Below are 23,658 nucleotides of genomic sequence, written 5' to 3'. Positions count from 1 at the left end.
CAGGGCTTGATTATAACATGTCAATGTTTACTCAGTCCTGTTGACAGAAGAGATCATGCTCACATTTGTACTTACCACAGGCCTACGAGTCAACTGAAAAGAGATGGTAATATCATAATCTATCTGTATTGAGCAATGATCTATTTTAAAAGATAACACTTGGTCACAGGTATGCAGTAGGCTACATGAACCACATGTTTGTGAGACAAGATAATCTATATGCGTTGATCATTTTAGAAGAAAGTCAATTTTACCTCAGCCTTGTTTCTTTTATTTTTCTTTTTTTTTGGCTTATGACTTCGTTGCCAATGTAGCTCCCTGCCGTCAATGTCAAAGTACGGGCAGTAGAATCACCGGGAGGCTATTAGGATACGTTTTTTGAACATTAGGCTATAACGTAAAACCTCTCTCCATTTTTTTTTTTGCTGCTCCTGTATTTCACATGAGTGGCATTCATGCATGTTGTAGGCCTTATACATGTTATGTGGTTACTGTGTTGGACTCTGGACTGAGATGAACGTTTAGCCTACAGACCAGATTGGCTGCCGTTGTATGAATGTTATCTCACCGGTTTCGGGAAACAAATACAGTTGCGAAGGAGGGAGAAAAAATTATTTACACTTTCAGATATAAGGCAGTTAGAGGTACATTTTTTTTTTCTTTAAGGAACAAATTTCCCAAATGAACCCTGAAAGTATACATTGCGTATTGTTGGCTAGGCGTTCCATTTAAAAAAAATATTTTATGAAGTTAGACAATATAAAACGAGCCAATATCGCACTCAAACGCAAGTACACAAAATTTGACAAAAATACCTGGAGTGACATACACTATTTAGAGTGACATAACTAAAATAGTACTAGGTTGTGTAAGTCTACACCTTTGCTGGCTGCAGAAGATAGCCTTAGCCCTGCCTGTTCTTAAGTATTAAGCCTTTTGGCTACCAACTACCCCACGTTGATTTAACTAATTGGAAATGACAGTGGGGGCTAATTTAAAAATAAAACATCACCCTGATGTTTGACGTGTCCAGAAATCTGTATTCCACGCTCTTTGTAATTTCCCTCAAACGCTGATCCAAGTAGGCTAGCCTCAGCTAAAACGACTCTTATCCTGACAGACGGGAGAAACCCGATCTGTGTAATGTTTGAGTCACCGTATCTATAGGTTATTTAAAAAACGACCCCAATGCTCATTACTGATTAGCTCGTTTCTGTACGTTAACTAGCACAGGAATTGTGAGCCTGTGAAGAACAAGAATTGCCTGCGGTATGGTACCGGAGAAACCTCACTGTTAGTGTAGTATAGGTCATTGTATGTTCAAGAAAGCTTACAAGCAATGATTTTTTTCAATGTCCATTTTATTTAAATCGTTAAAGGTCAATCATAAAGATTTTCCCTCGTGTAAAATACCCACGTGGCTTGGGCTATTATCAATTCTACGAAAACAAGAAGACGGAAAACGACACATTTTATCCGTCATCAGGTAAATTCTTTAAAATGTAATGTTAGCCAATGATCGCGTAGGACTGAAATTGAGCCAGATCTGGCTGATGTCTTACATCCCAATTTGGTCTTCTGAAATGTGTTTGCACTAAGGTCTTGGGACAGCTAGGCGCTTAGCGCAAAATACATGATTTCGAGGTTGTGGTACATGTTGGGTACATGTTCGCAGAATATACTGTCTATCAGTATTGTTTTTTCCCCGATCGTACCACTGTCTGTAGAATGTAGGGCTTGATACAATTATAGTGCCACATAACATGCGCTACAGTTTCCGCTGAGGGTTGTTAGTACAGTGCTGTGAGTGACAAGTAGGCTAGATTGGGTTTGGCTAATGATGAGCTTTGCGGCTAACTAGAATATGACGATTCATAACACTTTCCTGCAATATTATATCTCACGAGGTTTTGGAAGAGAAAGGAACCAAGCGAACTTACACCGCAGTGATGCAACAATTTTGCCAAACTCGCATTACTTACAGTGCAGTCCTTCCAATGGAATCAAGCGCCTGTATTAAATTCTAGCAGTGAGGAACAGACATGCGAACAAAAGAACAGTATTGTACTTTATAGGTCTGTGGTCATCCACAATCTTCTCCTAAAGCCACCAGCCCAGATAAGGCTTATGCACTCCACCATCGAGCCTCTACCAGCACAGTAAAGTTGAAATGAGCAGATTAAATATATCCTATAGTCTCTCTGTTGTCACTGAACTGTCGTGGTATATGGTCTCTCCCACTAAAATGCAACAGGTTGAAATTCTGATGGCTGGAATCGCACACCTTTCACAACAGATGGTGGGGCAACAGAAGGAGGGTGGGTGTGTTTGACTAATGCCCTGATTCAATCTGCATCTTCCAGGTCCTCCCTTCTCCTCTGCCCCTCCCCTCTTTTTCGGGGGTTACCAGCCTTCTAGTCCTGGGAGTCACAGGGTGTGCTGATTTTCGGTATTACTCAGAAATTAATGAACCAATTAAAGCAAGTGAATTCACAGTTGACTCACGTCGCCTGGCTTATTGGGACTGATTTGCCTGCTGGTTTTAAGAACAAAAAACCAGGAAGCCCCACAGCTCTCCAGGGTCAATGGTGACCACCCTGTAGTTGTGCATCATATCTGAATTTGGGGTGGCAGTATTGTACCCCTTTGTGATTGCAGGCTTTCAGTGGGTGAGGCCTTGTCATCTCTGTCTGGTTATGGCCCTGACGTCGCCCCTCTACCAGTCAGTGGGGCCCCATTGGTTCTACCGCCAGCAGGATGGAACCAAGGACATCTGGCTCCCCTTCAGCTGTGAAGACTCCCAGAGGCTAGAGGAAGCCCATCTGGCCAGTAAGACCTTGCTTAGGAGCCTTAGAGGTGTCACACTCCATTCCAGGAGGCCAGTGGGCTCCGCTGGTGTTCTCTGTGCTTCAGCACTAGTGATTCAGTTAAGTCACTGTTTGGCTAAAGAGTCCACGTGCCTTCATCCCAAGGCCTAAATGAACCGCTCTTTGAACAAAACCACATAAACCAGCGAATATTGCAGCCCTCCAAGCCTGGAGTGTGACTGGCAGGTTTGATGTGACACCCCTGTTCTAATTGTAACACCCCTGTGCTAACAATTTGTGACTGGCAGGTTTGATGTAAGATTGAAAAGACAAGAGGAGCAAGGAGTTGTGGTTAAAACCCAAGTTCTGTTGTCCAGTAAGGTGCTTGCTCAGGTGAAGGGCGTGGGTTGGAATTGAAATCCAGGTGAAGAGACATGTAAATTGGCTGCTGAGCAGTTGAAAGTACGGGAGGGGTGGGGTGGGGTGGGGTGGGGTGGGAATTAAACCCAGATGCTGACGCGCGATTGGCTCCTTCGCAGGCGAGCAGGGCGGGGAGGCGACGGTGGCCACCGAGGGGGCGCGGTTCGACGTGAGGCTCCCGGAGAGGACGCGGTGCGCGGCGTATTGGGCGCAGGCGCCCGCGGAGGTGCGCCGATGCACCTGGTTCTACAAGGGGGACAAGGACAGCCATTACACCCCCTACCCCGAAGACATCAGTCACAGCCTGGAGGTGTGTGTGTGTGTGTCTCAAATTCACATGTGCTTTAATAGCATGACACTTAAGCAATACAATACGAAGATGACAGTAATAACAACCCCACCAACAAGGAGAGGAAAAAAAACATGGTTAACATCTCACTCCCTCTCTATTTTGCTCTGTCTCTCTCTCTCTCTCTCTCTCTCTCTCTCTCACACAACACACACTCTCTCTCTCTCTCTCTCTCTCTCACTCACTCACTCTTCCTTTCCACTTCAAATGAACGGTTACTGCAGCAGCTCTCAGCGTGGTTGCTGCAGCAGCTCTCAGCGTGGTTGCTGCAGCAGCTCTCAGCGTGGTTACTGCAGCAGCTCTCAGCGTGGTTACTGCAGCAGCTCTCAGCGTGGTTGCTGCATCTCCTTGCTGTCATCCTGTTAGCTCGTAACACTGAAACGATTGTTATAATGACGGAGTAATCTTTCCACAACATTACATTACCTTCATTTAGCAGACACTCTTATTGATAGTAACTTACAACAGAAGAGGACATAAACGCATACACCTGACTTGCAATATGTGAGCAAAATACTGTGCCAGTCTTTTTTTTTTTTCCCAACTTGAGGCATGGCACCACATTTCCTGTTAGTTGTGTAGCAGGTGCCAGAGGCAGTCTGGGCCTCATGGCTGTGTTGTCGTGCTCCTCTTTACACAGGAGGCCTACAGGATCGCGGTCACTCGGAACAAATGGAAGGAGAAGCTGGAGTTTCCCTCAGGAGACACCGTCACGCTGCACAGCTCGAAGGTGGGGTGGGGGGGGGACCCTCTGGTGCTATTCCATGTCCTTCTCTGCCATTCAGGGGCCTGAACGTGCCCTCTTCTCTTCTGTCCTTTTTCCTTTACACGCTCCCGTGTTCACAGTGTTCGACTCAGGGTATGCTGCACTTCCCTGTCTGTGTTGGTTTCAGAACCCATAAGTTAAATCGTGAGCTAATGCCGTACCCTGATTGGCATTGTGGGAAACAGAAAATCCATTTAAAATGAGCTTCTGGGAAGCTGACGTACATTGCGGGCGAGTCACTGTATTGCGTGGCACCTGGCTCTCTCCCCCAGTTAATAACACAGGACCAATGGCCCAACTGTCCCATGGAGAAGACTAAGCCCCAAACCGTCAAGAGGGGTGTGGAGGAGATCATGGTGAACGTACCAGAAGGTGAGCCCTTGTTTCATTTCTGCTGTGGGGAAGGGGGTATAATGAGCCAGCCTGGTTCCATTTCTGCAGTAGGAAAGAGCCAGTCTGGTTCCAGCTCTATAGTGGGAAAGGGGTATAATGAGCCAGCCTGGTTCCAGCTTTGCAGTGAGAAAGGAGTATAATGAGCCAGTCTGGTTCCAGCTCTATAGTGGGAAAGGAGTATAATGACCCAGCCTGGTTCCAGCTTTGCAGTGGGAAAGGGGTATAATGAGCTAGCCTGGTTCCAGCTTTACAATGGGAAAGGGCATAAAGAGCCAGCCTGGTTCCAGCTCTACAGTGGGAAAGGACTATAATGAGCCAGCCTGGTTCCAGCTTTACAATGGGAAAGGGCATAAAGAGCCAGCCTGGTTCCAGCTCTACAGTGGGAAAGGACTATAATGAGCCAGCCTGGTTCCAGATACTACAATGAGAAAGGTGTTTACATGTACAGAGTGTTTCAATGATGCTGTGGTGTGTGATATTGGGCACACTGTGTGTTCTGTTGGTCACCAGGAGAGCCAGAGACGGTGGACCACCTGGTGTTCATGGTGCACGGCATCGGCTCCACTTGCGACCTGAGCTTTCGCACCCTCGTCCACTGTGGTACGTATGCCTGGCCCTCGTACACTGTGGTACCTATGCCTGGCCCACAGATTAATGGTACAGGGCTTGCTATTTCGGGGTGGTATGGTGACCTCATGATGCATGTGAAAATTCTGCCAGTTTTTGTGAAGGGTTCAGAGTTCCAGTGCGTTTCAAAACAATGCAAACTACACTTCCCACAATTCATATGTACCCTCTGTGCTGTCCAGCACATCCCTTTGCTGAGACACTGCCCCACAGGTGAACACGTGAAATAAATATGAAAGAGCCAGTGGCATGCTTAAAGGCTCCTCTCTGTGTGCAGTGAACGGATTTAGGAGCATCTCCCTGGACCTCATTAACGCCCATTTTAGGGAGGCGCAGGAGGAGCGGCGTGTGGGGCGGGTGGAGTTCCTCCCCGTAAACTGGCACGATGCCCTGCACAGCGACACCACCGGGGTGGACCGGTAAGGGCGGGGCCCGAGGGCTCTAGCTTCATCGCACTTTAATCACACCTGTCCTACATGGAGCTTACGAAAGACTGGTGATGGGAACAAGGTATTCATTTCTATCCGGGCTTGTGATTGTACCTGCAGAAGCAGTACACGACTGCATGTGTTAATGTTGTCTGGTCAGTGGAATGAGTGCAGTCTGGTGTCACCACTGACTCCACATTCAAGCTGTCAGACCTGCAATTCATGAGAATTTGACTATGTAAGTTTACAACAGCCCCCTCCAACCACTGTCTCACCCCCCTCCCCCTCTCTCCCTCTCCCCCAGGGACATCCGGAGGATCACCCTGCCCAGCCTGGCCCGCTTGCGTGACTTTGCCACCGACACGGTGCTGGACCTGTTCTACTACAGCAGCCCCACGTACTGCCAGACCATCGTGGACAGCGTGGTGTCGGAGCTCAACCGCCTGCACGCCCTCTTCCTCTGCCGGAACCCGCGCTTCGCTGGAGCCGTGTCGTTGGCTGGACACAGCCTGGGTCCGTCCCCCCCACCACGCGCTGTCGGCCCCGCCGGGTCCTGTCCCCCCCCACCCCCCCCCACGCTGTCGGCCCCCCCGGGTCCTGTCCCCCCCACCCCCCCCCACACTGTCGCCCCCCCCGGGTCCTGTCCACGCTCCTGTGAAGCTCATCAGCGCACGCTATCACGTTGCTTAAATTACCACGTGCTTGACGTCTCTCTCTCTCTCTCTCTCTCTCTCTCTCTCTGTCCCCCATAGGCTCGCTGATTCTCTTTGACCTCCTGACCAATCAGAAGCCGGTCCCAGGTCTAGAGGATGCTGGGAGCGAGGAGGTAAGCGTGCCCCTGAGTGTACCCCAGAGGATGGGGGGGAGGTCTGTTTGATGGGCCCCCACCCCCTCCCAGACCATAGACATGCATATTTACCTAGATAGGAAAATTGGCCTTCAGCTTAACCTAAGCTTTTGAAGGCCCGGAAGTAAGCCTGACACTGTGCATTGGAGCTCCCATTAAAGTGAACGGGGAATATCAAACTTTTGAAGGCTAAATAAAATGTCCCTGATGTTATTTTGAAACTCGGTTAACAACTTTTACGTTACACATGAAAAGCAGATTGCAAAATTATGTATTATGTAAGAAAATATTCACATTTTAATAAGTATTTTGCTGCACATAATTAAACTTATGATCGCAAAAAATAGACAGATGAGGTTTTCTTTTGTTGTTAAGTCACCTTGGTTTTCTACACTGAATTCAATGGGCAGAAAGCACTTTTTCCCTCAAGCATGCGCAGTAGAGGCAGTTTCCTGTTACGTCCTACACTTCACCACCTGGCCCCTCCTGCCCTCTCCAGTGCTTATGTGCACTCTGTGTCCCGGACGGATGGAGCCCGAGGCGACCGCCGTTGTCAGCTATGACACGAGAACGCTGATCCAGGGAAATGAGCTGGAGCTCGTCTGAGTTTAGGAGATGTGCTGCCATCTTGTGTTGGAACAATGGTTTACAGGTTCACGCAAAACCTAATTGTTGTCTTTGGTGAGACAGGAACATAATTAACCGGGTTTCTACCTGCCATTCACATGCATGTGAGCTCATATCTCTCCACTCAAGATTATAGACCTAATATGATTATTTTGAAGTGTTGCTCTTCTCAGCGAGTTAATATAATGTTTTAATTATGGTGTTAATGTGGCTTGAGTGTTATAGCTGTGGACTGATGTTATTATGAATGCATCTCATTAATGCACACACTTCTGAATCTAACATTAGTCAGCGTTTACCTTTAATGCTCACCATTACATGTAGTGATTTGGCCTCGGCATCTAAGATAAGATATACTAATTATTGAACCCCGTGGGGGCAAGTTGTCCTCTGCATTTGACCCATCCTAGTTACTTAGGAGCAGTGGGCAGCCACAATGCAGCGCCCGGGGACCAACTCCAGTTCTGAGGCCAGTGCCTTGGTCAAGGGCACCTGCAGGAGTGCACCTAACATGCATGTCTTTGAGTGTGGGAGGAAACCGGAGTACCCGGAGTAAACCCACGCGAACACGGGGAGAACATGCAAACTCCGCGCAGAGAGAGGATCCGGTCAGACCCGGACCCGGATTCGAACCCGGAACCTCCCTCTTGCGAGGCAACAGTGCTAACCACTATGCCACCGTGGCCGCCCTCTCTTAAAGTATGAGTCTTATATTGGTGGCCTGATGGAAAAATGAAACGCGGTGGAACCGAATGATTGCATTGTCCATGTCTGCAGGGACCGAGTCTCAGTCGTGGGCTCCCGCTGGACTTCAGGTCCCTGGAGGAGGGTCTGGAGGTTATGGGCCTTCAGCAGTACGCAGAAGTGCTTCAGCAGGAGCAGGTGGACCTGGATTCTCTGGTGGGTCTCTCACTTCCTGTCTCCCCAGGCATAGCTGTGTTATTGTTCTCGATTTCACATTTTGGGCTTCTGTGATTTTAATGTTCATTCCTTAGAGAGCGAGAGCGTTTAGCCAAAGCTCTGAGAAACCCTCTGTTGCAAAGTTTACGTTTCAATTTAAATGTGGCATGACAGGAATAAAAAGTGCGGTTGTATTGTTCAGAGAATATGCATGTTGCTGAAAAATGCAATGCGGTATCACACGCAGTACGAGAAGATAAGAAGTCAGCATGTCTTATACACTTACATAAGAAATCAGAAGAGAGCATTGTTATTTACATTAAAAGCAAATCTTTGGCCTCTGCTCTCATCTTGGTCTCTCTCAACAGGTCAATGAATGATCTCCTATTCAGTCGTTCTTTTTCATTGTCCCTGTCTATCTTTGGTTGCCTTCTCTCTCTGCCTCCCTTTGTCTCTTGTTTATTAATTTCCCAGGCTGTGCTTCCTCTGTCTTTCAGGGCCTCTGCTCAGAGAATGACCTGAAGGATCTTGGGATACCTCTGGGACCACGGAAGAAGATCCTGAGTTTCATGAAGAGGAGGCGGGACTTGGAGGTCTGACTAAAAAATGATTTAATAAGCCCCCAACCCCCCCCCCCCCCCCCAAAAAAAAAAAAAACCTTTTCAGAGGCAGATGTGAGAAGATCAGGCTCTCATTGTGTGCTAAAGTCATTGCCGTGGGATGTCTTGCGCATCATTTGCTGTCCATCTGGCACCCTGACAGTGCAGTGCTGTAATGGGGGGGTGAAAGTGACAGCTCCTCTGTGGTTCAGTGTCATAGATGAAGCTGCTCCGTCTCTCGCCTCTCCCCCCTGCAGGGGATCAGAGCGGGACCCCCACTCCTGACCCCCGGCCTGCAGGCATCCAGAGAGGAAACGGGGCCACGGGGGACCCCTGGACCCCAAGTGCCCTTCCCTGAGATGTCTGCCACCTGCACAGAGGACTGCAAGTACCTGGATATCAGGACTGGGCAGGTAGGAGGCCCAGTGATGGTGTGAGTGAGTGTCTGAGCGACTGGGTTTACTCCTCACTGACAGGATTCCCGAGGCCCAGTTCTGTCAAGCGAGACTGCGTTACAGACACATCCTGTGGTTCGGCAGAATGGTGGGGGTTCATGAAACGCCTTCGTTTGTTCCTGTTCCTCTGTGTGTATTTCATGTCACCATTTCACCCACTAGGGGGCGACATAGCTCAGGAGGTCAGACCAATTGCCTGGCAGTCGGAGGGTTGCCGGTTCAAACCCCGCCCTGGGCATGTCGAAGTGTCCTTGAGCAAGACACCTAACCCCTAACTGCTCTGGCGAATGAGAGGCATCAATTGTAAAGCGCTTTGGATAAAAGCGCTATATAAATGCAGTCCATTTACCATTTACCATTTCACCTTCGATGTGCTTAACCCATCGCTGTGCACCTGTGTGTCCACCCACAGGTGTCAGTCAAGTACCCCCAGCTGTCCTTTCAGCCCCAGGCCCTCTTCGCCCTGGGCTCCCCCATAGGGATGTTCCTCACTGTCCGCGGTATAAAATGCCTGGACCCCAACTACAGCTTCCCCACCTGCAAGGGCTTCTACAACATCTACCACCCGGTAAAGACAAGATCCAGCATGTACATACTCCATACAACATCTACCACCTTGTACTGACAATCCTCAACACATATATACTCCATACAACATCTACGACCCAGTACTGACAAGCCCCAACACATACATACTTCATACAACATCTACCACCTGGTACTGACAAGCCCCAACACATACATACTCCATACAACATCTACCACCTGGTACTGACAAGCCCCAACACACACATACTCCATACAACATCTACCACCTGGTACTGACAAACCTCAACACATACATACTCCATACAACATCTACCACCTGGTACTGACAAACCTCAACACATACATACTCCATACAACATCTACCACCGGTACTGACAAACCTCAACACATACATACTCCATACAACATCTACCACCCAGTACAGACATGCCCAACCCCAGGATAGTGTCACCACACACAAAATGAGTTTATGACTTCTGCCAGGACTTGTAGTAAATACATTGATCCAAAAGGTGTTCTGGGTTGCGCTTCATTACTGTAGATATGTGTTTTTTAAGAGGCTGTTTGCTCTCTGTCCCCCCCCCCCCACACACACCACCCCGTCAGTTTGACCCCGTGGCCTACAGGATCGAGCCGATGATCGGGGCTCCGGACGTGGAGACGGAGGCCGTGCTGATCCCCCATCACAAGGGCAGGAAGCGGATGCACCGCGGTGAGCCCAACTGCCCCCCGCTTCTTCAGTGCCCCCGTTTCCCACTGTGGTGCCCCGGGCTGGCTGTCTGTCGGGGAAGGGGCTGTGTGACGGGGGTGGAAGATGTCTGGGAGGGAGTACGGGGGTGGGGGGTGGGTTGCACTTTACCATTTCGATGTAGACACCCTTGATTTTGTTTTTTATTATTACAAAAAATCAGGAAACCAGAATTGAGAATAAGACATAACAGTCATCAGTAAGTGGTTCTGTGCAGAATTTTTTACACAGAGTGAACAGGGGAGTGTGACAAGGGGAGAACATAGCAAACCATTTAGAGTGAGCTTCCTGAATAAGCCCAGTCATTGTGTCCTCAGAGCTGAAAGAGGGTCTGACCCGGATGAGCAGCGACTTGATGGGGTCCCTGCGCACCGCCTGGCAGTCCTTCTCGCAGTTACCCATCCCTGCAATGCCCCTGGTGGCCGGAGGAGGGAATGCAGGGGACTCAAATGACAGTGAGCAAGGTAGGAAGCTGAGGTCACATTTTTTGCATTGAGGCAAAAAATAAAAGCCAGCAAGCTGCTACAAATACCATGGCACTGCCAATAATGAAAAATTACACAAAAGGAATTTCTTATTCCTAAAATAAACTGAGTAGCATACTGTATGCTGTGCTCTTTGACCACAAAGTGAAAGTCAAACACCAATATTCTATTTCCATGGTATTTAGTCCAACTGCTGACTCGAGAAAGCAAAGCACTGTGTCTAGATTGTGCGAGCAAGGACAACAGTGATAATTCCCCCGGAGAATTGCTAAGTAAACACCGGACATGAGGGGAGTCTGTCTCTGACTAACATTGGCCATTATTTCTGTTTATTGAATTTTTGAAGATACTACAGCTGTGAGGTCATTTCCTCCTCACACAGATTTTGATACATTAGCGTAATTTGCACAGTGCTTTACACAAGGCGCACTGGAAGTGCTTTCCTAAAAAAGGACAGAGAGCAGCAGACAATTAACATACACTGGAATGTACAAATACAGTACGTAAAAAATAGCTAAAAATAGTGGTTACGATAAGGTTAAATATACAATGTTAAAAAGAGACATAAAATATGTCAAATATATTTGAAAAGATAAGCCTGGTTTATTCCAACCTTGCCTTTTCTCCTCCCCCTCTTCCTTGTGTGTCATTCCGAATCTTCGGCTGCGCAGCTGGGACCGAGGACGTCCAATGGCTGCCGACTAGTCCGGCTAACTTCTGGAAAAGTCCCCTGGAATGGCCAAGAGCAGTGCAACTGAATTACTTCTCGGGCGAACAAGGTAACCTGTGGCATCGCAACGAAAGCCTCGTGTCATTGCTGTCTAGTGTGGCCCTCTGTCCCCTACACAAGGAAAAGGCTTTACAAAAGCCTAATGCTGGCACAAGAACAATAACTGGTTAGCAGTAACGGGCCTCTTAATAGTGTAAGTATATGTAAAAACATACTTTCTTAGGAAATGAGTACAAAGATACTTGCCTAATTTGACAAAGCTATGAGACCTATAAATTTATTGTACTCTTAATTTATTGGATATTTTTGTTCTCATCTTTAATCTCAGGTTACATGTGTTCATAAAAGACAATGTTTAACGTCCACAATTAAGGAATAAAGCTGAGTGATTTTTAATGAAATTTGTTATTATCAGTTGTTTAAAAACACGTGGGTGGACATTTCTAATGTATTTTAGGTGATGCAGCAGAGATTTACATCAGAAGTTAATTTTGTTAATTGTGCTTTAGGTGAACAAGACAATGTAGGTCATCTACATTACCTTCATTTAACCAACTGCTGTTATCAAGGATAAAAAAAATTCTGTTCTACACAGCACACACACATGTATGCATGTGCTGTATGTATTGTAGGTACCTGTCTTAAATGTATGTATATATAATGGGCAATGTGCAATTGTGCTATCTTATTGTGTGTTATTATGTATACTGTCTTTGTACAGCAAGCTCCAGATGTGTCTAAAACAAATTTCCTTCGGGACAATAAAGTCCATCTTATCTTACATCATGTGTTCTTCTTAGACCTAGTAGTGAAAGGGTTGCCTATTAGAATATGCTATGTAAAAAGGGTAGGCATAATAAGCTAAAGCTTCAGCCTACACCTTTTTGGTCAATATTTTTTGTTTTGCTTTTAATTTAATGCCTTACTGTTATTTATTTATTTCTACGTGCATTCTTTTTGGAAAATTGTTAGTGAGGACCGAAATAAATTACTACTACTACTATTACTACTACTACTACTTAGAGGAAGTGAGGCTTTCTTAAGGCCTGTGATTGGTCCGTCTCCTGTGATGTCACCAGGTGTAAAACCGGAGGAGCAGGGGGTCCAGACGGGCATGCTGAACGGCGGGCGACGGGTGGATTACGTGCTGCAGGAAACGCCCATCGAGAGCTTCAACGAGTACCTGTTCGCCCTGCAGAGCCACCTGTGCTACTGGTGAGAGGGACGCGGAGGTCCCGGCCCAGCCCAGCCCAGCCCAGGCCCGGCCCGGCCCGACCCGAGCGCCGGGGCGCTGAGGGAGCGACGGGATTGGGCGGCCGTTTCTGAGGGAGGGAGAGTCGGGGGGGGGTGGGGGGGCACTCGGCCGGGAGAACCGTTGCTCGCGAGCGGCCTCGCGTAGCGTCGGAATCACGGTCAGGGGCTCGAGGGGTCACGCCCTTGGAGGAGAGCGTGGCGACCTCCTTCCCTACTAGCGGCAGTGTAGCACAGTGGGTAAGGAACTGGGCTTGTAACCGAAAGGTCACAGGTTCGATTCCTGGGTTGGACACTGCCGTTGTACCCTTGAGCAAGGTACTTTACCTGCATTGCTTCAGTATATATCCAGTATGTAAAATGCTGTGTAAAAGTTGTGTAAGTCGCTCTGGATAAGAGCGTCTGCTAAATGCCTGTAATGTAATGTAATGTAATACTACCGACCGACCAAGTTGTGTAGTGGTGAATTCTCCACAGTACGCGGGGAATCGAATAGAACTAAGGTACAATTGGCCCTCAAATTGGGAGAAAATACAGGGAAAATCTGAAACAAAAAATATTTTTTTTAAAGAAAGATGCAGAGAGATCTTTCTGGTTGGGACTACCTGGAACACCAAATTTCACGCTCCTGCTCCTCGTTCCACTATGAGCCTGACCGGGTCACCGCTCTTATTTGAGGTGGGGCCTCCCTCAATCAGAGCTGGTGATTCAAGCCATGTCAAGCAACGGCCTGTGTACTGACTAGCATAAGAGCTGCTTGACACCGGTCTCACCAACTGTAACTTCTCTTTTTAGACCCTCTAGAACCAAGAAACGGTGATGACACCAGCTGCACTATTTTCTCAGCAGTTGTACTGCACATTTCTGTCTTTGTAAAACTCATGATTGTCATTGTCCTCTTGTGTTTCAGGGATTCAGAGGACACTGTCCTGCTGGTGTTGAAGGAGATTTATGGAAGGCTAGGGATACAACCTCCGGCAGCCTTAGCAACAGACTGAAAAACTAGACGACGGAATTCGGTCCTCTGTGAAGAGGTACAAGGGACGGACACGGGGAGGAGTTGTGGTGGCCAAAGTCATCCAGGTGGAGGTGGGGTCAGACTCATCCGGCTGGACGGCAGACAGACCTCACCTGGAGCTCTGCAGCACAGGATTCGCTATGGTGACCTGTAGCAGCTGCAGTGGGGGGGGGGATCTGGAAGACCAAAACCAGGTGCTAAAACTCAGTACTGGAAACCCACGTGGGTGATAAGGACTTTTACTGCCTATTTTATCAGTTTGGTTTTAGATATAGCTTTTTAAATAGATATTTTCGGGTTGTGTTAAAAGTTATGGAAGCGACTCTTTGCACCCAGGTATCCATAGCGACACATGCTATATGCACACTGGTGTACGTAGGAACTTAAACTATTTACAGTCTGTAATAACACAAGCTATTTGCACCCGGGTGTACATTGGCACTTAAACTATTTACAGTCTGGTGTACATAGTACTGTATCATTTGGTGTATTGGCTAGAGAATGCACCCTAGGATGTTTTAAACCGTATGCACTAAAACAGGCATTTTACTTGTTACTCTCCCATGTGTTTTTGAACCAGTTGTCTTTTCACTTTGAAGTCTACTAGTAGAGTTTTTCACTCAGTAGAATAATGTCACTAAGTAGTCAAGAAAGTGTTTGACTTGTGCTGATATGTGTTTTAACCAACTGTCATTTCAGTTTTCAAGTATAGAATTTATTTCATTTATTAAAAAGTGTCAGAAGTGTGAAGGGTAAAAAAACAACAAACTTTCTTGAGTATCCAAAGTAATATTAATTTTTACATTTATTAAAAATGGAAAAAGGAAACAACAACAACAACACACATAGACCAACAGAAACATCCACACGTTTATGCACGGCGAGTCGACAACACATACACGCACACACAGACACACGCACAGCCACACAGACACACGCACACACACATACACACACACACAGACACACACCACACACACACAACACACACACACCACACTCACACACACACACACTCACACTGACACTCACACAGACACACACACACACACACACACACACACACACTGACCATTCTTCTGGCTTGAAGGTTGTGTATGTCTCCTTCCGTGTCAGTGGAGGGGGGACGTGCCTCCAGGAATGCTTGGCTGGTCCGCTCAGCGGTGTTTACAGCTTCACCCCTACGCTGCTCTCGCGCTGCTCATTGTTGTATTGCTCACAGGTGCCTGAAGGGCAGAGCAGAGAGTTGTTGGTACAGTTGGGGGCACCTGCGTTCAGGGCTCCCAGAGAGATTAAGATGCCTGTCTCCAGTTTGAGGGAAAGCTCTCTCTCTCTCCCCACTGTTTGGTTTCTGTTTTGGTGTGTTTTGGCTGTGGTCTTTGGTTTTACACCAGACAACATTGCTTCAGCATACCTTTCATACTTCCACTCACCTACACTACTGACAATGCAGACTTTCACATGCCATGTTAGTCTTGTTTTGGGTATAATTAGGTTATTTTAAAATAAAGGTGAATTTGCTTTTTAAATGCGTCAGTGTGCGTCTCCCTCTTTGTCATGGCCCTTGAGCCAGGTCGTGACAAGCGCCCAGAGGACTCTGCAGTGGGGGCAGCTCACAAACAGCCCACGGGCTGTACGGTGGCTGTGCCGACCAGCCGATGCCCTGACCTGTTTCCTTAAGGAAGGGAAAGTTCCCTGCTGCTGCAGGCCCGATCATACCTATTTACCTGCCTTGTGGATTGACTGCCAGAGTGAATAACAGGAATTCCAAGAGAGGCATCAATATTTAACTTTTTAAAAATATATAAATAAATTTACTATACATTTCATTGATTTTAAATTCAAATCATTTCCAAGAATATAATCCATTTGTTTTTATGGTACTGTAAATCACACCTTGGTTAGTGAGAGAAATTATTTCTGGCTAAAATAATTTAAACAGGTGTTAACAGTAAACATGGTCAATGTTGTCATCAATCCCAATTTAATGTCTTTTTATTTCTATGCAAATAATTTTGTTGGAGACATTTTTTTTTTATTATTTAGGCCCCTGGTTCATGGTGTGGGTGAGGACAGTGAGGAGTAGGTAAGCACACAATATCTTTTACAGAAGTTGGAGAAGAACCCCATCATTTTTGCTGTGGGAGATCAAAGTGGAGAGTTGAGAAGGAACAGAAAAGGCCAGGTGCATGTGACGTTCTAACAGCCTATGTGGAGGCTGCCATAACCAGACTGCTTCTGATATAGATCCTGACGCTCTCCATTACATGCTGTTCAGCAAGGGCTGGGCCTGCATTTTGCAGCAGTGCTTTGGCATTCTGAAAGATAAAATGTGAGAGAATTAGAGGTTCTCATAGCCTGCAACTTGTAGCATCTGCAATATATGAAAATATTGGGATGGCAGGTATGCCATCCCGCCAAGTTACGCCTTGGCGGGGGCATGCCCCATACCTATACAGCACCGAGAGTTTGGCACTTTTCAGGGTTCCCCACAGAAATAACCACAACAGCCACAGACACTCAGCCCTTAAAAACATTAAATTCTGTACATTCTGACCCCATTTCAACACACATAATTCATAAACAACTTCACATGTCCACACAATAAAGCCCCAAACTAAGGGGATTTTGCGTTTTCTCCTTCTTCTTCTTCTCATTCTTATTTTTCCTGCCGCCTATCCCACTAACAACATGTCTCCCCATTGGACATTTCACTGACACCAGCCAAATCTGCACCTACACGACCCAATCAAAAACGCGCATACACACGCAAAATACCCATACATTTTTACTCTCAAACATTTCCCGTTCAAATAGCTAGTCCGCCTGTGGCCTAGTGGGTAAGGTTACAGTCTTGGGAACATGGGGTTGTAGGTTCAAGCCCAGCTTGGAACACGTTTCTTTAACTTGCTTCGACCCTCACTAATAATTGTCTACTACTTCTTAATTATTGCTTTTGCACCATATCTACCCGCCGTTCACCGTTCAGTTATTAACCGGCTACAATATTGCTAAGGTATATGCATTATGACTTACCGTCTGTACGTTCAGTTATTGACCGGCTACAATATTGCTAAACCATATGGATTCAACGGAAGCTCTTCTGTGCTTACTGGCTTGTGTTCTTCTTTAAAACCACCGGCAGGTTCGCTAATGATATTTCACGCATTGCATAGCTATGGCATTAGCTAACGAAGTCACAGACTGGTAAACCTCACTCACTCACGGCCACCCATATGCATTTCATGACGTAAATGTACTCCTTTTATTTAAAAGTTACACCAGTTCACCACTGTGCCATTTCTACTAACTATATTTCTTCACTTGGCTACCGTACAAAACCTTAATATCAGCAAACGCCACGTTTCTACATTCATGTTACCTCGCCCTGTTCTCTATCTAGCCACATACGCTACAAACAATTACTACTTATGTACATTCTGCAACTCCGCAGTTTGAACAGCTAGTCCGTCCGTGGCCTAGTGGGTACGGTTACAGGCTTGGAAACACTGGGTCATATGTTCAAGCCCAGCTTGGAACACGTTTCTTTTACTTGCTTCGACCCTCACTAATAATTGTCTACTACTTCTTAATTATTGCTTTTGCACCACATCTACCCGCCGTTCACCGTTCACTTATTAACCGGCTACAATATTGCTAAGATATATGCATTATGACTTACCGTCTGTACGTTCAGTTATTTACCGGCTACAATATTGCTAAGCCATATGGATTCAACGGAAGCTCTTCTGTGCTTACTGGCTTGTGTTCTTCTTTAAAACCACCGGCAGGTTCGCTAATGATATTTCACGCATTGCATAGCTATGGCATTAGCTAACGAAGTCACAGACTGGTAAACCTCACTCACTCACGGCCACCTATATGCATTTCATGACGCAAATGTATTCCTTTTATTTAAAAGTTACACCAGTTCACCACTGTGCCATTTCTACTAACTATATTTCTTCACTTGGCTACCGTACAAAACCTTAATATCAGCAAACGCCACGTTTCTACATTCGTGTTACCTCGCCCTGTTCTCTATCTAGCCACATAGGCTACACACAATTACTACGTATGTACGTTCTGCAACTCCGCATTAAAACATTACATTTAAAATCATGATTCACTCATAAGTATAACTACTAGCACTGAACATGAGAAAAACACATTCGTGCAATAGATTACATTATAGGCAAATAATGTGTGCAATGTTATTTAACCCTCCACTTCAACGATTAACGCTCAATACCGACTGTTATATATACCATTTGATAAGGAATATAAGCTCACTCATGATCACTCCATTTACTTCGCACTATACTCCGTGATCATGTCAACCTTCACCTACATGCCCATTCTGCTAAAAACATATTGTTTCAACTACGGAATTTCGTAATTTCATTTTAATTTCTCTCACACTGTTGTTATTCTCTCATATGCAAAGCCTGCTGGGACATATGCGTCTGCTCCTATTCTCCACTATCATGTTTTCCGGTTCTAGTTTAGCAAAACAGCGAAGAGGATTCCTACCTGCAGATAAGCCTATCAAAATGCCTTATAAACCTTACAAACACTAAAAGTGCATCTCCACGAAATAACAGACAATGGAGCAGGACAGAAGGATAAACCTTACAAACACTAAAAGTGCATCTCCACGAAATAACAGACAACGGAGCAGGACAGAAGGCTACACAAGTTGCGACCTAGGGAGTTATAATTCTACGGGCGTGTTGATTATTTTGTCAGTCAAGGCTCGTTGGATGGACGTCAAATCCGTGAGTACATAAACTGCCCATATTTAATCTGCGTTTCTGATTCGTTTACGCTTATGCCACTGCATCCTTTCTCACAGACACTGTTTCACAGCAAACCGAAACTGCTGAACGGTACACGCTCATCAGACTGTACAAATTCACACAACGATAGCCATAATCCACAACCGTTTTTTTACAGGGTCGCATTTCTCACTCTCATAATAAAACGCTTTGCAAAAAGAAATGATATCTCATAAAAAACACGTTTTCAACGTACAAAAATGCCAAGTTACTAAAAAGTACTGATATCAAAATGACGCCAAGTTACGATACTACAAACAATATAGGCTATCTTGCCTCACCGAAATGACATAAGATGTATCTCAAAGCAATGCTACCCAATATTTCCTCAGTTCTTTCAAGTCACTTGGCCCTGTGTTTTCTAATCTTACCATTTCACAATGTCATGCAAACTTTCTGTCAGATCAAAGAGACAAATATTTCGAATTGCCTCATGGAACACATTGAACATTGTACATTGAAATTCATGTATAAATTCATTAATGTACAAAACTGCTGCTGAGCAACGACAGGAAGCACATTTCTCCAGAAAACATGTTTATACTTGCTTCTGAACTGAATTTGAGTACATGTGCAAGTTATTGTATATTTGCTACGTACAATAAATACTGCATGTAAAACACATATTGTACATACATACATAGAGAACTTCTTTATCCGCATGGGGACATTTCCCTGGCAGCATCTTACATTCACATTCATGAACACACTTGTACCAAGAAACATACTATCATTCACGCAACAGAAAGCCTGGGCAGCGAAATACATAGGCCTACATACCAATACAAATTGGACATACACACACCTATTCAATCAATCTTGACTGTGAGAGAGCCATCCACACATATGTCTGGCCTGTCCATGTAGTGCATGCTTATACACAGGGCCAAGTGACTTGAAAGAACTGAGGAAATATTGGGTAGCATTGCTTTGAGATACATCTTATGTCATTTCGGTGAGGCAAGATAGCCTATATTGTTTGTAGTATCGTAACTTGGCGTCATTTTGATGAGATTGCAATATACATTATCTGCACTTTTCAAAAAAGATACTTGCCATCAACAACAACAAAAAAATTCCACAGCTTGATCCGTCCCCTTGTTTTACAACTGGGGTGTTCTCAATGGATCATCCATCAAGAGACTCTCCCACAGCTGTGGCATCATATAAAGTTTTTTTTTTTTTTTAAGTAAGAATGACATAAATGGAGGTTGTCATCGACTTTCTGGCTTCGTGTTATAAATAGAACCGAACATAGTCCACTCCAGTGTAAAAAAGAACTGCAGCTGTTCTCGCTGGACTTGGCGACGAGCCCGTGCTGTGGACCTTGCGCAATTCCCACATTTACGGCGAGAAGGAACCAGTGTGCCAGCTTGCGCACTGGCAGTAAACAAAGTGTACTCCTCAAAATACACCTGCTCTCTCAAAAGGTATTGTTGAGTATTGTTGGAATCTGGCTGCCCTGGTGGTGCAGGAGTTTGCATGTTCTCCCCGTGTCCGTGTGGGCTCCAGCACCCCCCCTAATTACAAAAATTACGTTTTGTAATCCCACACAGTGTATGGTATTTTTTTTTTCAGTCTCAACGAAACACTGTAGGACAGGAGTGGACAATTCTAGTCCTGGAGGACCGGTGTGTGTGTGCAGGTTTTTTGTTTCCACCAATTACCCTTGCTAAATGAGCTAACTGGCTGTACACAATAAACTGGTTGACTTGCAGATTAAATCACAGTAAAATGTTTCATATCGGGACTCAAGAACACTCTTCGGTATTGAAATGTATCACGTGACCACATCTGTTGACACTTTGTATTTACAATTTCGTTTAAAATTAGGTTTGATATGTTGCTCAGTATTATCGTGTCGGACGGCATTGCTAACCGTCTCTGGGCAGTTTACTTTCTGCTATGAATGGATTATCTTCAAAGAAAAATAAACATTAGATGGCAACCTTTCCTGTTACAGTGAAAGTGAAGTTTCCCTGTCTCTTTGGTCTTCCTGGTCTGCTCCTACCTGGTGTTATTTTAGGAGTAAATTGCATGTCATCTTCCACGTCACTCTTGAAGGAAAAGTCTGACTCAAATTTTGTTCTGGACTATTCATTCGTGTCTATCACATTATTTTAGTCTTTGTTGTCGTCTAAAGTCTTCTGTCTTTATCTTTGACCTTCCAGGGCCGGTTGTTCCTTGTGTTTCAGAAATGTCAAGCAATGTCACGCTTTTGTTTAGCTTTGAGCAGTGCAGCAAATGATTAAGGTTGAAATAAAAACCCACAATGAATGATTCGTATTCTTGACCTCCAGAGCTTGCTATCAGTGTTGCTTGTCTTTATTTTATTTTTTTTATTGCTGTCCTCGCTATCTTAATTGCTGTACTCCCTATCGCAAAAAAAATCTTATGACGTACTTAATAGATTAGTTTAATTGTAGGCTACTTCTTTTAAAGAAAAAACAAGTCCGGTAAACAGATTAATTGCAAACATAACTTAATATGTTCAAGTTTTCTATTTCAAAACCATATTTTTGTACGACTTGTTTTCTGTGGCGTTTTTGGAAATATGGGTTATTGTTTATTTGTAATATAATGCAATCAAATATCTCCAAGTTTGACCTTTTCAGTTTGGCCGCTTGGGTTCTCGTGATAGCACATCTGACTTCACAAAGCTGGCAACCTTGTCTCATGTCTCCCGTGCAGTGGGGTTGCTCCATGAACGCGGTTGGGGGTACCAATTGGACATTCCAAATTAGGGTGTGAACTGGACATACACAGCCTCGCGTCGAACGCCAAATTGTTTACTTAAAAAAAAATAAAATAAAATAAATAAATAAAAAAACGTCTATGGTTATTGAGTGGCGACATTCGGTCTCGGTTTTGAGCAACAAAAGTTAAAGTGTGTACAACTGGAATTCCTTTTTTTTATATTAAATACGACGTATTGCCGTAATCATGGTGGCATAGGCCATCTACTGGAAACATCTTCCTGGCTTGTTAAGGAAAGGTCATTGGCTTACCGCATACTTTGGTAGGAGCGACTGACCGTGTGCACGGTGTCTTGTAAGGAGATATCAACAAATATAGCAGCGCTCGACCTTTTTTAACTTCCATAAACTGTGGCAGTGGCACTTCGGCTCAGTGCCAAGAAGGCCAGAGGTAACACACGCCCGAAAGTCGAGTGCACAAAAATAGATAGTCACTCTGAAACTTATAGCTGAATGGTTGATACTGATGCTGTTTATTTTCTCTTGACCTGGATCAGTCTTTTTGGGTCGGTTTATTCTAAGTAGTTTCAAGGGGGCGGTGCAGCCAGCACACGCCACTTAACATTAACAGCCTGGAGCGACAGCAAGACGCACGGAATGTAGAAAGCTAGTTCATCGTAAGGCTGACCTCGTGTTGTATTTTACGCATAGCTCGTGAATATTTGTGCTAATTTTTCAACGAATTGCGAGTTCAACGCCTCTTAGATTCCACACCTAAGGTAAGCATGTAGATAATTTATTAATACTATTGATTATCTTGGTGATGACGTTATCTGTGTTACTAGCTTTGCCACTTTGCTGTTGACATCGCCAGCTGGGATGTCCATGTAACAGGTTGGCGCAGGCTATGTAGTTGCACAACATAAATAACGCGGAAGGAAATTAGATGCATATAAAACGATAATGAAAACAGATTATGTTTAATGTGTCATAGTGTGGCATTGAACGATCAAGGCCGACGCTGTTTTACAGTAAAACACTACTCACGTGTAGTCAACTCATTTGTTTCTTGATGAACATGGGATACGGTGCTAGTCAAACAAACCACATGTTGTGGTGCCCTACAGATCGTCTTTACATTACATTTCAGGCATTTAGCAGACGCTCTCATCCAGAGGGACTTGCACAACGTTTTTACATAGCATTTACGTTGCCTACATTTATACAGCTGCATATATACTGAAGCAATGCAAATTAAATACCTTGGGCTCTAGAGTACAGCAGCGGTGTTCAACCCAGGTATTGAACCTGTGATTTTTAGGTTACAAGACCAGCTCCTTACCCGTTGTACTACACTGCCGCCCGTCATGTTTTTGTTGTGCAGTTAACCCTGCCTGGCCGCAGGGGAGTGAACTGAGGTTTCTCTCTCTGGTATTTTGCTCCAGCACAGCATCCCTGCGACAGTGAAGGCAGAGTGACCTCTGAGTCGGTGTTCCAGCGGATGGAGGAGTCTGGGCTATGGAGGGGCGAGGAGGAGGGCCCCGTCCACCTCTCCCATAGTTCTTGGGTGAAGCGATGGCTGCAGCGCTTCCGGGACTCCAGTTTGGGGAAGCCCGGTGCCGGGGCAGATCCCGCGGAGGGGAGCGAGCGGGCGGATTCCGCGCCCCGCCTCAGGAAGTGCCTCCTGCTGGCCGCCGTCATCCTGCTGGTTTCGACCCTCATGGTGCTGCTGCTCTTCTGGAACTACCAGTACATCGTCGTCTGGAAGATGCTGCACGACCAGAAGTACACGTCCTTCCCGATGTTCGGGGGGATGGAGGAGGAGGGCGAGGACTGAGAAAGAGGGAGGGGCGTGAAGGAGGGAAAGATAGAGAGCGAGCGGGTGGGTGGGTGGGAGTGTTCTGTTTGAACACACGATAAATGAGCACATGTCCAGCTTTCTCTTTTAGCTGAAGATCAGAGACAGATAATTAGAGGAGAAATGTTCGGACACTAAAATGGCGGACGCCGATGAACGTCGTGAAACCTTTTAGGTTTGAGGGGCTGCTGGGCGGCTTGCCCTGTTAAGGCACTTGTTCCAGTGCATGGATGGGGCCTCACCAGTGGCGTGGGTTTCATTTGAACA

The 23,658-nt window shown here is 45.7% G+C and overlaps 1 protein-coding gene and 1 long non-coding RNA gene across 2 annotated transcripts; one reads left to right on the top strand and one right to left on the bottom strand.

The window, feature by feature from the left end:
- The first annotated feature begins 864 nt into the window (after positions 1-864).
- Positions 865-14,472, top strand: LOC135239525 (phospholipase DDHD2-like). Its single transcript, XM_064308225.1, has 18 exons — positions 865-1,486; positions 2,659-2,829; positions 3,347-3,537; positions 4,217-4,306; positions 4,615-4,714; positions 5,246-5,335; positions 5,640-5,781; positions 6,095-6,303; positions 6,543-6,616; positions 8,042-8,164; positions 8,662-8,757; positions 9,021-9,176; positions 9,631-9,786; positions 10,374-10,479; positions 10,833-10,979; positions 11,672-11,779; positions 12,810-12,945; positions 13,892-14,472. Exons 2-18 carry the CDS (start codon positions 2,697-2,699, stop codon positions 13,977-13,979), a joined length of 2,145 nt encoding a protein of 714 aa, XP_064164295.1. The 5' UTR covers positions 865-1,486; positions 2,659-2,696; the 3' UTR covers positions 13,980-14,472.
- On the bottom strand, positions 11,252-23,015 carry LOC135239526 (uncharacterized). Its single transcript, XR_010325399.1, has 3 exons — positions 22,876-23,015; positions 15,072-15,225; positions 11,252-11,730 (listed from the first exon to the last, which is right to left on the bottom strand). It is a non-coding gene; the product is annotated as an uncharacterized LOC135239526 (long non-coding RNA).
- Positions 23,016-23,658: the final 643 nt, after the last annotated feature.

Source organism: Anguilla rostrata, chromosome 14 (genome assembly GCF_018555375.3).
Source record: "Anguilla rostrata isolate EN2019 chromosome 14, ASM1855537v3, whole genome shotgun sequence".
NCBI lineage: Eukaryota > Metazoa > Chordata > Actinopteri > Anguilliformes > Anguillidae > Anguilla > Anguilla rostrata.
The sequence above is the reverse complement of the archived record's forward strand: the minus strand, read 5'-3'. Positions and strand labels throughout refer to the sequence as shown.